At 38.8% G+C, this 13,352-nt stretch overlaps 1 protein-coding gene across 5 annotated transcripts in view; it reads right to left on the bottom strand.

The window, feature by feature from the left end:
• Positions 1–13,352, bottom strand: part of MTR (5-methyltetrahydrofolate-homocysteine methyltransferase) — a 51,137-nt gene that overhangs the window by 24,659 nt on the left and 13,126 nt on the right. For 2 of the 5 annotated variants that reach the window (XM_071432626.1, XM_071432616.1), the window contains exons 8-15: positions 10,327–10,421; positions 6,544–6,644; positions 6,129–6,190; positions 5,345–5,412; positions 4,121–4,197; positions 2,915–3,027; positions 1,411–1,551; positions 587–772 (exon numbers count right to left, since the gene is read on the bottom strand). In XM_071432626.1, coding sequence (XP_071288727.1) covers positions 587–772; positions 1,411–1,551; positions 2,915–3,027; positions 4,121–4,197; positions 5,345–5,412; positions 6,129–6,190; positions 6,544–6,644; positions 10,327–10,421 — 843 coding nt within the window. Of the gene's footprint in view, positions 1–586; positions 773–1,410; positions 1,552–2,362; positions 2,466–2,914; positions 3,028–4,120; positions 4,198–4,858; positions 5,316–5,344; positions 5,413–6,128; positions 6,191–6,543; positions 6,645–6,760; positions 6,924–10,326; positions 10,422–13,352 lie in introns of those variants that run through there. The other 3 variants (XM_071432637.1, XM_071432647.1, XM_071432657.1) reach the window with 3 other exon arrangements.

Below are 13,352 nucleotides of genomic sequence, written 5' to 3'. Positions count from 1 at the left end.
TGAAGAAAAAGAATTCTGACATGAAACTTATAGACCACACAAAAAATAAACTCTCCAGAAATCATTTACAGCTCCAGTGACTCAAGACAGAATGTGAACATCACAAATATTAAAAAAGGATTATACATAAGAATATTGTACTTAAAATATCACCACCCCAATACCTGGAGTTTTCACTCAGTTTATAAAAAGCAATCTCACTGCCCAATGTTTCATCATCCTATGCAAAGCCTAATATGTGATTTTTGACATAACTAAATTAATTCACAAAGATTTCACTCTCATGAGAGACAGTTTCTGAACTAAAAATATCTTTTATGAAGGAACAGTTCAGTATGTCTGAATAGCAAGAAATTCTCTTGAACTAACAGAGCTCCACTTAGATAAGTACATGGATTTTTCAAACATTTGAGCAGCATAAGAAATACTTACAAATTAGGGTCAAAACTAAGGTCATAACTGCTTAGGTTATACAGAACATGTCTAAATCAACCGTGTAAATGAAACAAAACAAATTTGTCTTGAAAAAGAGGAAGAAAGCCTTACACTTCAGAAAAAAACACTTCTCCTTTAAAGTGACACTCACCTGCCCCACTTCATCAAAAGCCATAACAACCACAGCTGCTCCATACAATTTAATTTTCCTCGCTTTCTCCAGAAAGTCTTCCTCACCTTCCTTTAGACTGATGCTGTTTACAATGCATTTCCCTTGGCAACATTTCAAACCTGCTTCAATCACTGAAAAATTTGAGGAGTCTATGCATAATGGCACCTGTAAATAAGAGAGAAGTAAGCCAGGAGAATACACAGAAGTTATGAATTACAGTTCTACGTGCTGTTTGTCCATTTGGACATAAAAATGCACACAACATTAGTATTTATGAAAAAATGTTTCCACATTATATTCTGAGATTCACTTTGCTTTAAATGCAAAACTCCAAGCAAATTTATTTCAAGAGCTTCAATGGCAGCTCCATCATATATCATATAGAGATCTCTACTTCTCCCTATAATATCTAGTGTTTCTGATTTAGATACTCATTTTTAGAGAAAGCACATTGGAGAACTATTTTTTTAAAGCCATTCTATATCCATAGCAACTTTAAGGTTCGTGGAAAGCAATACCATTATGCACTGCTAACATATACATTATGGCTTATAACTGCTCCAGAATGAACCTGCATTCAGCTTTTCCAGCCAGTGAAAAGGACTGGCATATATTTATGTCAAAACAGACAGAAAAGCCTCTGTTTCACCCAAAGGCCTTCCCTACTACAGTGTCACTTCCTCTCGGGGGACAAATACACCTGCCTAAGCACATAAACTGGTTTTTAAATGAAACCGTATCAACATCTCCTGCATGCAATTTACAAGTCAATAACATGTCCATTATTGTGACTCAATTACAACCTTGGCAATATCAGGTTCCGAAGAAATGAAGTTACAAAATCTGGTCATTGCAGTGGGGCCGTCCAACATCCCATCATCCATATTTATGTCAAGAATCTGGGCCCCCATCTCAACTTGCAATTTGGCTACACTCAGAGCTTCCTAAACAAGAAAGTCAAAAACCAAAACAACATTGAGAAGAAAAAATCCTAGTTATTCTCCGGATAACATTTCATTTCTCCAAACTAAGCATGCAGTCAAAAATTTAAAAATTTGTAAGACATCCTATAAGAAAATAAGGAAATGGTCTGTCATGTACAACAAAACAAAAAAGTTGCTGATATAGAACAACCTATATTTAATTTGTTTACAGAACATGACATCAGAGACCTGATGTGCTGGTAGCATCACTGACTGTAGAAAGTTGGTCATATGCTTAATTGAATAATTTAAGATTTGCATGGTAACAAGGACTTGTGACTGCACAAGATGACAGGAAAATACAGTCTCTGTGATGGTATGAAATAAGGCCTTGCATTACAAGCTCTGGTGTTTTGCAACAGGATACTTAACTTTTAAAGGCTGTTCAACATTTTTGCAAGCTGCATAATAATCACAAGTGCTAAGAAGGAAAACTAAAGCTTTTCCCCCAGCCTAGATAACTATCTGAACACCCATGTCCTGTCATTCTGCAGAGTCCCTAACAACCTGTGTTTAAAGGTCTCTTCATTTAATAAGCCTAACCTGCTTCATGACTTCTACTAGCCTAAGAGTCAGACTTCCAAAAATACCAACTAAGGCTTTAATTCTGATTTGATGTAACATCAGAGTATACTCTGGAAAAGAGTCTCAACTCTCAAGAAAAGTCACTCTGCTATTTGTTTCAATGTTACAGCATCAATTCACTCCAGTAAAAAATGAGTCTTCCGGCTTCTTCATTTCTGCCCTGCAGTAGTTTCAAGAAAGCAATTACCCTCTAAGCATCTTTTTCTGTACCAATGCTCATGTAGCATGTCGGACTCAGAGATCAAAGTAGGTAGCAATTAGATGTAATCATAATGCTGAGTCGAACTGGGGAAGTGAGGAAGGGGAGAAAGAGTGAGAGCTGCACAGTGCCACAATCTATCCCAAGTCAGATGTTCCTCATAACTTGAAATAGGGGATTACACCCACCTTTTTCCCCTCTTCTCCGTAAACCAACCCCCTACATGCAGCACAGACCAGGACATTTTCTAATCCATTACCAGCTGTATAACTAAATTAAAAATTAAAAGTTGCCTGTAACACTTGTCAAAAAAAACAGAAGTCCTTGTAAAGCCCTTCTCACAGTTATTAGTAACTGGCAAGCAGAGAAACAAAGAACAGAGAAAAAATAAATCCTCCACATTTTCTTACTCTTGTAACCTGTGTAGAATAGTGCTTTGTGCCAGCAAAACAAACAGTAATAGTGTAATGGAGCAATAGAAAATCAGAGCATCAGCTATAAAGCTTATTTTTCATATGAGATTATTGTTAATATGTATACTTCATAGTTGCCTGCCATGATGAGTTTAGCAAACTTCCGTGATCCTGCAACATTGCAGCGTTCACCAATATTAACGAAGTTGGTGTATGGCCCAATCCTGAATGGCTCCAGACCTTAAAAAGATATTTTTGAACATATTTGTTAAAACAGAAAAGAAAAAACTGCGTAAGAAAGACAAAATCTCTTTTCTGAACTGTAAAATAAAGGTCTCTCTATCTCTGCAAATAGTGATTTCTCAGTACATCAGTGCTCTAATGAGTAACTAGAAAAGCAATGCAATGAAACAGCTGCCAATACATATACCAAATCTTCTGTTCTTCCTCAATGACAGTCAATAATTTACCTGACCCACAAAAAATAACAACCACCTTTTACAATACAGAAGTTAAGCTATGATTCTTTGGACATCTGTGCACATGTCCTCTCAACTTTCAACTATTTTACCTCATGCATGACACCCTGCGAGAAGCAACAGCCCATTGACCAACAAGGGCAGCTCATAACCACATACCCTAGTTCAGAGAAACAAGGCCAGTTGGGCCCTTGGGTAGCAGGCAATGCAGAGGCAAACAAGCTCTACATAAGAACCAAATAAGCTAAGGCATGACATCCCAAGCCAACCATGATATATTTTATTTATGCTAAACTGATGTGACCTGAGGTTAAAATGCCTGACTGAAAAGATGGTACTGTTTTATTCAGATATATGGCTCAAAGGCTTAAAAGAATGCCTAAAGTGAGGAACATACCAACAAAACATGTTCTAGACCTGGATATATTGCTGGAACACAGTCCCAGTATGACTGAATCAGCATCTGAGGTGAGACAGGACAGCCCTCACACAGCTGGTATACAAGGATCTCATCCCAGCTCTGCCAATAACTGTAGCCAAATTACCTGGTCTCTCTGTGTTTGACCCTCCCTGTTGTAAAGTGAAGACAAAGATACTCATACACCATTACAACATGCCTGAGACTTGCAGAGTAAATATGCTGGCTCGATTATGTTATACAAGATGGCAGCAAAAATACTCTACTACTCCTTTAAGCAAAACAGTAAGACCTAGATGTGGTTACACGTCCATAAGCTTGCTGGAGTCAGGTAGAACCAGACATTCACAGCATTGTTCTGATCAGCAGAAAACAGCCAATAAATTTATAAAGGAAACTTGCATTAGTTATGAAACTAAACTGTTACACACTTTACCTGACAGCAGCATGCATCCTTGAGAGAGAGAAGGTGGAACACGAGGCTTACAGAATTTCACAGCTTCAGCAATTTTTCTGAGTTACAGAAATAAGAAAGTTTTCAATTAAAATGAAATTACTCCAGACAAGACTCAAACAGCGTATATACTAGACATATAGCTACATTTCCAATTTAGCCCTGTAGAGACAAGACTAATTATGTAGTTTCACTTTGTGAGGCCAAAGGCAAAAACATACTCCCAGAAGATTCTAACATAACTTTGCAGGAAGTATACAATGCTGGAGGTTTTTAAAGTACAGAATGAGATACAATGGGATACTTGAAGGATTTCAGAATCAGTGCTCAACCACACTGACTCTTACCATATTCATGACTTGCTGAGCAACTGCTAATGACTGAAATACCAAAACCAACCAAAGAAAACCCCACAAAACCCCATGCAAACAAATCAAACAAAATCCCAAAACAAAAACAAAAACAAAATCACCCTCCACAAAAAAACAAAAGCAAAAACCCAAGGGACAAACATTTCTCTCTACTGAGACACACTTCTCAGATGCCAGAATGACTCATGCTGTTCATACTCATTTTCTCTTCACACTAGTCAGGACTGACACACAGTGTCCTCCACAAGTTTACATGGCACTTCTTCCCAGTCTATATCAGGGTAAAAATTAATCACAACAGCCCTTTCTTTTTTGAGTTTAAGTGAAAAAACGAGGCTTTCCCACTGACCTACTTGCAGAGACAAAGACATCCAATGCTCCTGCTTAGTAGTCAGGACCAGCACCAGCTGTACAGCATTCACAGAACGTCTGTTTAGGAATTTCCCCAACAAACACACACACATCCCTTCCTTCCATCTACCATCAAAGGAAACCTTAAGTTTCACCTTGTGGCTAAGATTGCAAAAAAAGAGAAAGAAGATACAGCACAATAAAGGAGAGAAATGAAGAGTCTATTCTATTCATCAGTAGAGAGGGAGAAGTAATTCCAGAACAATTTTAGATGACAAAACCAAAGAGGTTTAATCCTTGTCTGAACCACACCTCAACTCATTCTTCATGATATGAACAGGTTGTTCCCACTTCATATATTGCTGCTATTGGCATTCAAGTGATTCACCTTTTCAGGAAACTCTAAGACAAGCCATGGAATATTGTGCCAGAGAAGCAGCACTTAAATTTACTTTGCAGTCCAGAGCTGTAGCACATGAAGTACCTGATATGTGCTGGTGTGGTACCACAGCAACCTCCAACTATGTTGACCAAACCATCCAATGCAAAATTCTGTAAGAGGAAGGAACATTTTGTTCAGAGTTATTAAAGCTATGTTATATATACATTTATTTATTTGTTTTTCTCCACATGTGAAGCAATTCAGGGAGCTCAGAAGAAAAATACGAAATTAAAAAAACAATTTGCACTATATTGTCTCTTCAGGATTTGTTTTGAGATTGGATTCCCAAGGCTAACCAGCAATTTCAACAGACAATTTCAAGAGACTACATTTGAAACTGGCCTATTTATACTGTGTTCTTGCTGACACACTGCAGCTTCAGACCCACAGTTTTGTCTTGCACAGATCCAGTGGCATGGGGAAAGACACCCTGCTCTGTAACACCCCCAACATCAGCAGTTCCTGTACACACAACTCTGTAAAATTGTGCCAAGTTCATAAACACCACTCAGCTTTTTGAACAATTCCCAAATAGAACAGTAAGAACACAGGAGTGCAATGAGTAACACGCACAGATCAAGCAGCAGGAAACCTTAGCTTAGTACATGGAAGTAATTAAGGTTTTCAGTTTCCTAAGTAGTTTTCCTAGTGTGATACTTCAAATCACTATCATTGAGCAAATTGTCTATAAACAATCCAAATGACATACATAGCTATCTGAAGGAAAAAAATCCATCCCCAATATTGTAACAAGTATGCACAGGATACAAGCAGAGTTCCTATCTACTAGTAGATCAGATGTGACATAATCAGAAGTATTTTATACCTTTATATGCTTGGCAGTCACTTCTGGAGTTTCATCATAACCACCAAAAGTATTGGGAAGACCTTAAAACATAAATTTTTTTCAGTATTACAATTTGTTTAAAGTCCAAAAGAACAGAACTTAATTCCATAAAAGGCACATTTAAAACAGCTACAATTGTATGAGGACTAAAATGCCTCATCACCCTTGCAATCACTACTCAGCAGATTATTAATTATGCAAGAAAGCATTCTGGATTCATTGTCACAGAACTAACAACAGTTACTTTCAGCAGTTTAAAATATTCTTACTTTATTTTAAATAGTAAAATCAATCATGTTTTTAAGCTACTTCAACTCTATTATTGCTAAGGAGATGGAACAGGTTAGTTACATTTCATGTGCCTGTAAGCATAGGAACATGGGCACCAACACACCTGCGTTGGGGTAACAGATGATGTAGGCGCTTGTACATTTTCCAATTGTTTCAATGAATGGACGCATTTCAACTGCCCCTAAAGCACAATTTAAGCCAATACTGGAAAATAAATTTTCAAAAATTATGTTGAAGTAAAAACACCTTTTACACACAGAACAGATAAAAGTTAGTGCTGGCAACTGCTAACTCCCACAATCATCTAAAACAAAACCAACCTGATCTCCAATTTCTTTAATCATCATCATCAATACAGCATGACTGTGCAAAAGGAGAACCCTCAGATGGAAGAAAAGCACAAGAGGGAAGGGGGCTGGGCTGAATTGAACTGGGAACAATAAATCAAGATTTCATTTCAAAATCCAGGAGGAAAGTGGCAGCATTTTGACAGCAACTGCAGCAACACGACGACTCTGTTTTCTAGGTAAGAGAGAGAACAAGTGGAATGAGAATGGCAGATGGGAAAGGAGTCTTGTGCTGCAGGAAAAAGTATGAAAAAAGGTTGAAAAGGCAAGACCTGCTTCAAGCTGCTAACTCATAATTTCCTTTACAAATTATACATAAATTCCGTCAACTTTGGAAGAGAGCAAGTGCCTCCCCCAAGAAGCCTCATGGCATCACTAAGCTTGAGCAACTGAATCTGCTACATCTTACTAATCATGACAGCACTACAGCAGAAGAATTTTTTCCATTAATAAGTTTCTAAACAATTTTACCAGTATATGAGATATAATAATATTTTCTTTTATTCAATGACAGATACATAAATGAGACTTGCACTCAAAATATCTCCATTTGTATTAAATACAGAAATTTCTCTTGCAGAAAGTACATAGATATCTTTTACATGTTTCCTGATCTTTCTGCACCATTCTAGAAACCCCCTTGTGAGCACTGCAGAACTCAGAAGGTGTTCATAGAGCTGCTGGAAGAGGAAGACAAGAAAAATGCTTTCTCCTTTCCTGGAATAACAGTCTCAGGGAGGATGCAAGCTAACCCACAGAAACAGGAATGCACAACAGCCACATCTCCCAACTGACTGAGCTCCACAGGCAGCCGAGCTAATTAAGTGCCTGTATGCCCACTTAGTTTCACAGAGGTCAAAAGCAGAAAAGTCCCACACAAGACTGGGAGCATAAAATGATTTTTGACTTTTCTCCTGTTTCCAAGGAGTAGGCAGGGCATTGGTAACTCCGTAAGTAGTAGCAATTGCAGTCAGATTTACTTGTTGAACAGAATGAAAAACTGTTGAAATCTAAGGGGCTCACAGCAACATCCAAATCAAGGATCTTGAATATCACAGTCACAGATCAAGATCAAATAACACACAAACCCCTTCTCCAAATAACTTAGGGATGAGATGAGTAAGGATTTGGTTGTTTTTTTGGTTTGGTGCTTAAGGGGGGAGGGTATATGTTTTCTTAAACAGCAACCTCCACCTTCAAAGTGCTTACTCTAATACATCTTATACTAGCCAGAAAATTTTGAAAATAACCTTTTTTTTCCTCACATCAAGATTTGATGTTTACATATCTTTAAATCCATCATACAGATTCCCTGGGTACAAATAGCAAGCCCAAGGAATACGCAATTCATTACAGCAATGAGGGTCTGGAATTCATTTCAAAGTATGGGCTCCCCCACCCTCAAGATTTTCAAAGCAAAGCAAGTCCAGAACAGTTACCAAGCCTGCCCTTATCAAATGAGGACAAATGCAGTGTATTTCCTACTCTTAAGTCACTCAATTTACTAGCTTCCAGCTCATACTCCCCACACTCCAAACTGCCTGAATTATTACCCATTATAGGAGTTGCTGACAAGTATATTCATGAGCATGACACAATCTAAACATTACTTGTCAGAACTGTACCAAAGACATGCACATTCATTCAGAAACAAAAAGTAGCTCATGTGGCCAGTATCATTCTCCTCACAGCACTCAACATCATGCAAGAAAACATCTGAGAAAAGCCAACTGTTAAGCATGTCATAAAAGCAAGCAGCCTTGAGGCAAATAGTGATATTCTGTCCCTGCTACCCTAGCGTAAATAAGCATCACACACCCATCTTAAACATCACCTCCCTCTCTTGCTCATTTCTCCACAGCAGTCATACATAAACTCCTGTGAAAGATAAGGCTGCAGAGCCCCTTGGGACCAGAACAAATCCACATTATGGCCCAAAATTCAGTGTATGTCTTCTTAATGCTGCCACAGTAGAAATAATCATAGGATCTGAAACAACACATCTGAGCATCTTTCATGGCAAGCAGCTTGACACATCTCTTTCAGCACTTATTAAGTACAGCTCATGAGTTTCTCAGCTACCACTTCCCTCATCCAGACACAAAGTACACATTTTTAAGGGTGGGGTCCAAACCAAACTGAATTAAGTATGACATATCACCCTAATTGGGGCATACACAACCCAAACAGAAATACATGAACATGTGTAACACGATTCCTAGGATCCTACCATTAATCAGTTTTTTCACAACCCTAAAGCCACTCTGCACCAATTTGGCCACAGAAACAACATTAAATGCAATCTGTTCCAACCACTAAAACCCTTCTGCTACAGTGCTGTATAGTAGCCTTTTCACAAATGAGAAACAGGCCTTACACATTGAGATCCATAAGACAGCTTTTATGAAATATGCTTTATTAAATTCTTGATTTCTGCTCCAGTGCCCTTCTCTCTTCTTCAGAAGCAAGAAAGTTAGAGCAAAATTATCTGAGACAGACTCATGCCAAATATGGATCACGAGGCCGTGATGCTGAGAGAAGAAGTCAACTACCACCCTGTTCCAAGAGGCTCCATATGTTACTTCTGGAACACCGTCTGGTCTGGGAAAGTGGAGCCTCAAGGGCAGTCAGGAAAACTGTGAATGCAGTCTTCTGCTTCTGCATCACTGAGATGACAGATTGCGTGGTTTAGCTGAAATTTTGTTGTAAAAACAAACAATGGCTCATCATAATGTGAATGGTGTGCACTACTAACAGCGAACTAAGTGCTTTCAATTAGAATATTCTAATAAAAAAACATCTATTTCTGGCTTTTGTGTGAAGAGACTCAACCTGAGAGTGAAAAAAGGTAAAGAAGGAAGTGAAGACAAGGAGGTAGAACAGGGTAAAGCAACATAGAAGAGTAGATAACCAGGGGATGGTATTTAAATGAACATGCAAAACCTTGCACAATGACCAAATCTGACACATTAACCATTTGCACAGATCTTAACCTCACATTTATTTGAACTTTTCTGCCTGGAGAGAAAAGAATTAAAATAAATTGAGGCATCAGGAGCTCTTAAAAAAACCATGCACATCCTTGAGAAAATCACTCAGGGCACATTCTTCTAAGAGTTCAGTAAAAAGAACATTGCAATAGTATTTTATGCTTTGCTCTTTCAAGACACTCTAAAACACTCTCAGATGGCACTGCTTCCCTCTAAGAGAGACAAGTCCTGCCTGTACCAGGGATTGGCTCTTGGCACAGCCCAAGACAGTAGGAGATGGCAAACTACAGTTTCAGATTTTGACCTAATTGTGATTTCAGTGTAAACACAAAGCCTCAGATTATTTAAAGCAATGAATTAAAAACTAAGCTTTCTTTGGAAACATAATTTCTGTTGAGGGAATGATTAAAAAAACACATTAGCAATGCACATGATTACGTATGATTACAATTTGTATAGCTTCCATTTAGCTGCAAGCAAGGGTTAAAATAGAAAAGAATCTCAATCTACAACTAATTAACTAAGAGAATGAATGATACATTTCCTTACCAAAGTGGCTTACTGTGGGAAACACTAATGACAAATGCCTCTCCTGTCTGGCCAGAGAGGGTACGCCCACTCTTATCCACAATAGTTCCAGAAACCTAAATATCAATTGAACACAGAGAAAGAAGAATTAAATGCACAACAGAATGGAAAATTAAAACGGATGAACTGCTGTTATTCAAAGTAGAGAGACCTGTGCTCCACTCAAAGTGATGAGGCACAACTCAAACAGAAAAATTAAACCCTTTTCACCATATAAATGTTTAAATATTTTTCTAGTAGAAAGAAGATTGGTTAAAGGTTTTTGTCTTTCCCTCTCTCCCTCCTCTGAGTCAAGGGGTTAAGTTAGAAATGTAGTTAGCAAAGATCATATATTGTGATTAGAGCTTAACAAGAAAATCAGTCAATACCAGGTGGGGATACCTGAAACAAGGTTGGGAATGACAGGTGATTTATGAAGTATTGTAAGAGTGCATAAGCCATAAATACCACTGACTTCTAAAAATGAGAGCAGGTTTGGACTGTGATGAGCAAATCAAGGAGCCCAGCTGACTTGACATAGGTTAAGAGTTTACCATAAGGAAGATGTCTTACTTCCTCCCCAGAAGCCCACCAATCCAATTAAAGAGGACAATTGCATGGCCATAATGGATCTTCAGCTGATTATAAAACAAAATGGGCAGGTAACGATTATTTATTATGCGTCCTTAGAAACCGCTCAGATATGTAAAACCTTTTCTGTATAAATACAGAGCAGGAACCTCAAACTCCTCCTGCATGTCTTTGGAAAAGATTCCACATGCTTCTGGAGCTGTAATAAATACCCTTCTTTTCAACTTTAATTAGTTGGAGAGTTGTTATGTCCATGTTTCACTTCCTCAGGGGGGAAGAAAGAAAACAAAAGAAAAGGGAGAAAACTACTCTGAACCATCCAGCAGCCAGGTAGCATGAGTACCATGGTATCATTCTGATGGCAGCCTCTGAACCAATCCACAGGGGTTTTTTGTTTTGGCAGCTCTCAGTAGTCACCTTCTCCTCACTTAATCCCCATTTAAGTTATTTCAGGCCTCAGGACTACTATTAAGTTGTTTGGTGGTGGTTGGTGGGAGAGGTGGGTCTGACCTTAACAAGTTACTCCTTTCACCACAAGGGAACATCAAATGTTGCAACTTAGTAGTGGAAGTATAAGTTTTAACCTGCATAATCACACTTCTTCAGCAGTATACAGAGAGATGTACAAATAATATCTTGACCTCAACTAACTATGAAGTCAAGAATTCGGGAGGCATCTGGATGAGCCAGGAAAGGCTCCTCAGATGTCCTGGTTCTGGCCAGGATAAGGTTAATTCTTGCAGAAGCCAGGAGGGGACATGGCCAGGACAACAGTTATACCACATCATTGCCAGGTGTGGGAGAAGGGAGACCCTCCAGTGAGAAGGGGCTCCTTCCAGTGGCACAGGGCGGTGGGGTAACACCAGCTCTGAGCCGGAGATTTGGGAGATGCCGGTCCCAAGCCAGAGGGAGCACCTGCGTGGCTGCAGTCAGGTTGAGCTCCAAGGTGAGCATCTTTGCATGTGAGTCACTCACTCTTTTATACACTTCTGTTATTAATATTGTTGCTGTTACTGTTCCTTTTCTTATTTCTGTTTCCAGTAAACTGTTCCTACCTCAAGCCCTGATCTTTGCCTTTTGAGCTTCCAATTCTCCTCTCCCTCCTGCCGCAGGGAAAGAGAGAGGGGAAGAAAGTGGGGGAGCAAAAAATGCAGCGCATGATTTAGAGAATCTCAGTGAGGGCACTGACTTGCAGAGTACCATTCCTACACCACAACACCAGGTATAAAAGCCTTTTTTTCCAGAAGATGGAATGGGTTTAGAAGACTCCATGCAAAAGTAAATCCACTATTTACTCCAAAGCATGCTTTCATATTGATGCTACTTCCTGCCTTCAAAGTACTCAGTCAAGAAAGGTGATCAGCAGAATCTTAGAAAGCTGTGCTAAGGGTTGTAACTTCCCAGGATAACTGAACAGGGAACAAAGAATAAGGAACCAGGCTCAAGGACCTCTCTGTTCAGGGCAATGAAGACAAAAAGTCAACTCAGAAAACCCCCTGTGCTAACTGGCCAAGTATAAAATTGTGTACACAGAAGTTCTACACAATGACACCTCCAAACCAGTCTTTACTGTTCTAGAAGCTAAATTAAGTAACAAAAGAGACTTTTATGAATGAAATTTCCAAGCTCACTAGCAGTGAAGCAAAACATCAGAAACTACAAAGAAAAAAATGGAAAAGGCAGAGAACATCACTAGGCTGTCACATAATCCCTGATGTCTGCACTTTGAATACTATGCTCTATTGTCATTCCACTCTGACTTGAGGAAATAGAAAACAAAAATGCAACAATAATGAATGAACCAAATAGAACAGCTAAATAGAAGTGGACTCATCAGGCTGAAAAAAAGATGACTAAAGGAGGCTCTCACAAAGGACTAGAAATGCCACGACTACGCAGCAAAGGGAACACAGAACAGCTGCTCATTATCATTCTCAAGAGATAAATGACAAGACACAATAGAAGTTATCAGGTGGACGGGCCAAAAGTAAGCAAATTTTCAAACCAGCACATTCATAAGCTGTGAAAGTTACCGGCAGATTATTTTGTAGATCCCTTGGTCCCACATAGGTTTGAACACAGATGCAAGGAAGGAGTAAAAATATTCAACAAAAGCCTACAAACAGACATCAACTGCAAATCAGAAAGCCTGGACTGCAAACTGTAGAAAACTGGAAGAATACATTCAGAACTATTCCTTTTCTGTATTTCTTCCAATGCATTCATGAGCAGCAACTATCAGAAAAAGAATATGGAGTAAGACAGACTTTTCTGACTTCAAATGGCCACTCGTTCTACTTGAAAATATGTCAGAATTTGCTTAATTTCCTCCTTGAAGCACTGGTTCCTATCGCCCTCAAGACAGCAGGCCTGAAAAAAACTCCATGATTAGATCTTTTCTTGTGGAAATACACAGA

This window comes from Agelaius tricolor, unplaced genomic scaffold (assembly GCF_023055355.1).
Source record: "Agelaius tricolor isolate 1412-34295 unplaced genomic scaffold, bAgeTri1.0.p SCAF_1, whole genome shotgun sequence".
Lineage (NCBI taxonomy): Eukaryota > Metazoa > Chordata > Aves > Passeriformes > Icteridae > Agelaius > Agelaius tricolor.
The sequence above is the reverse complement of the archived record's forward strand: the minus strand, read 5'-3'. Positions and strand labels throughout refer to the sequence as shown.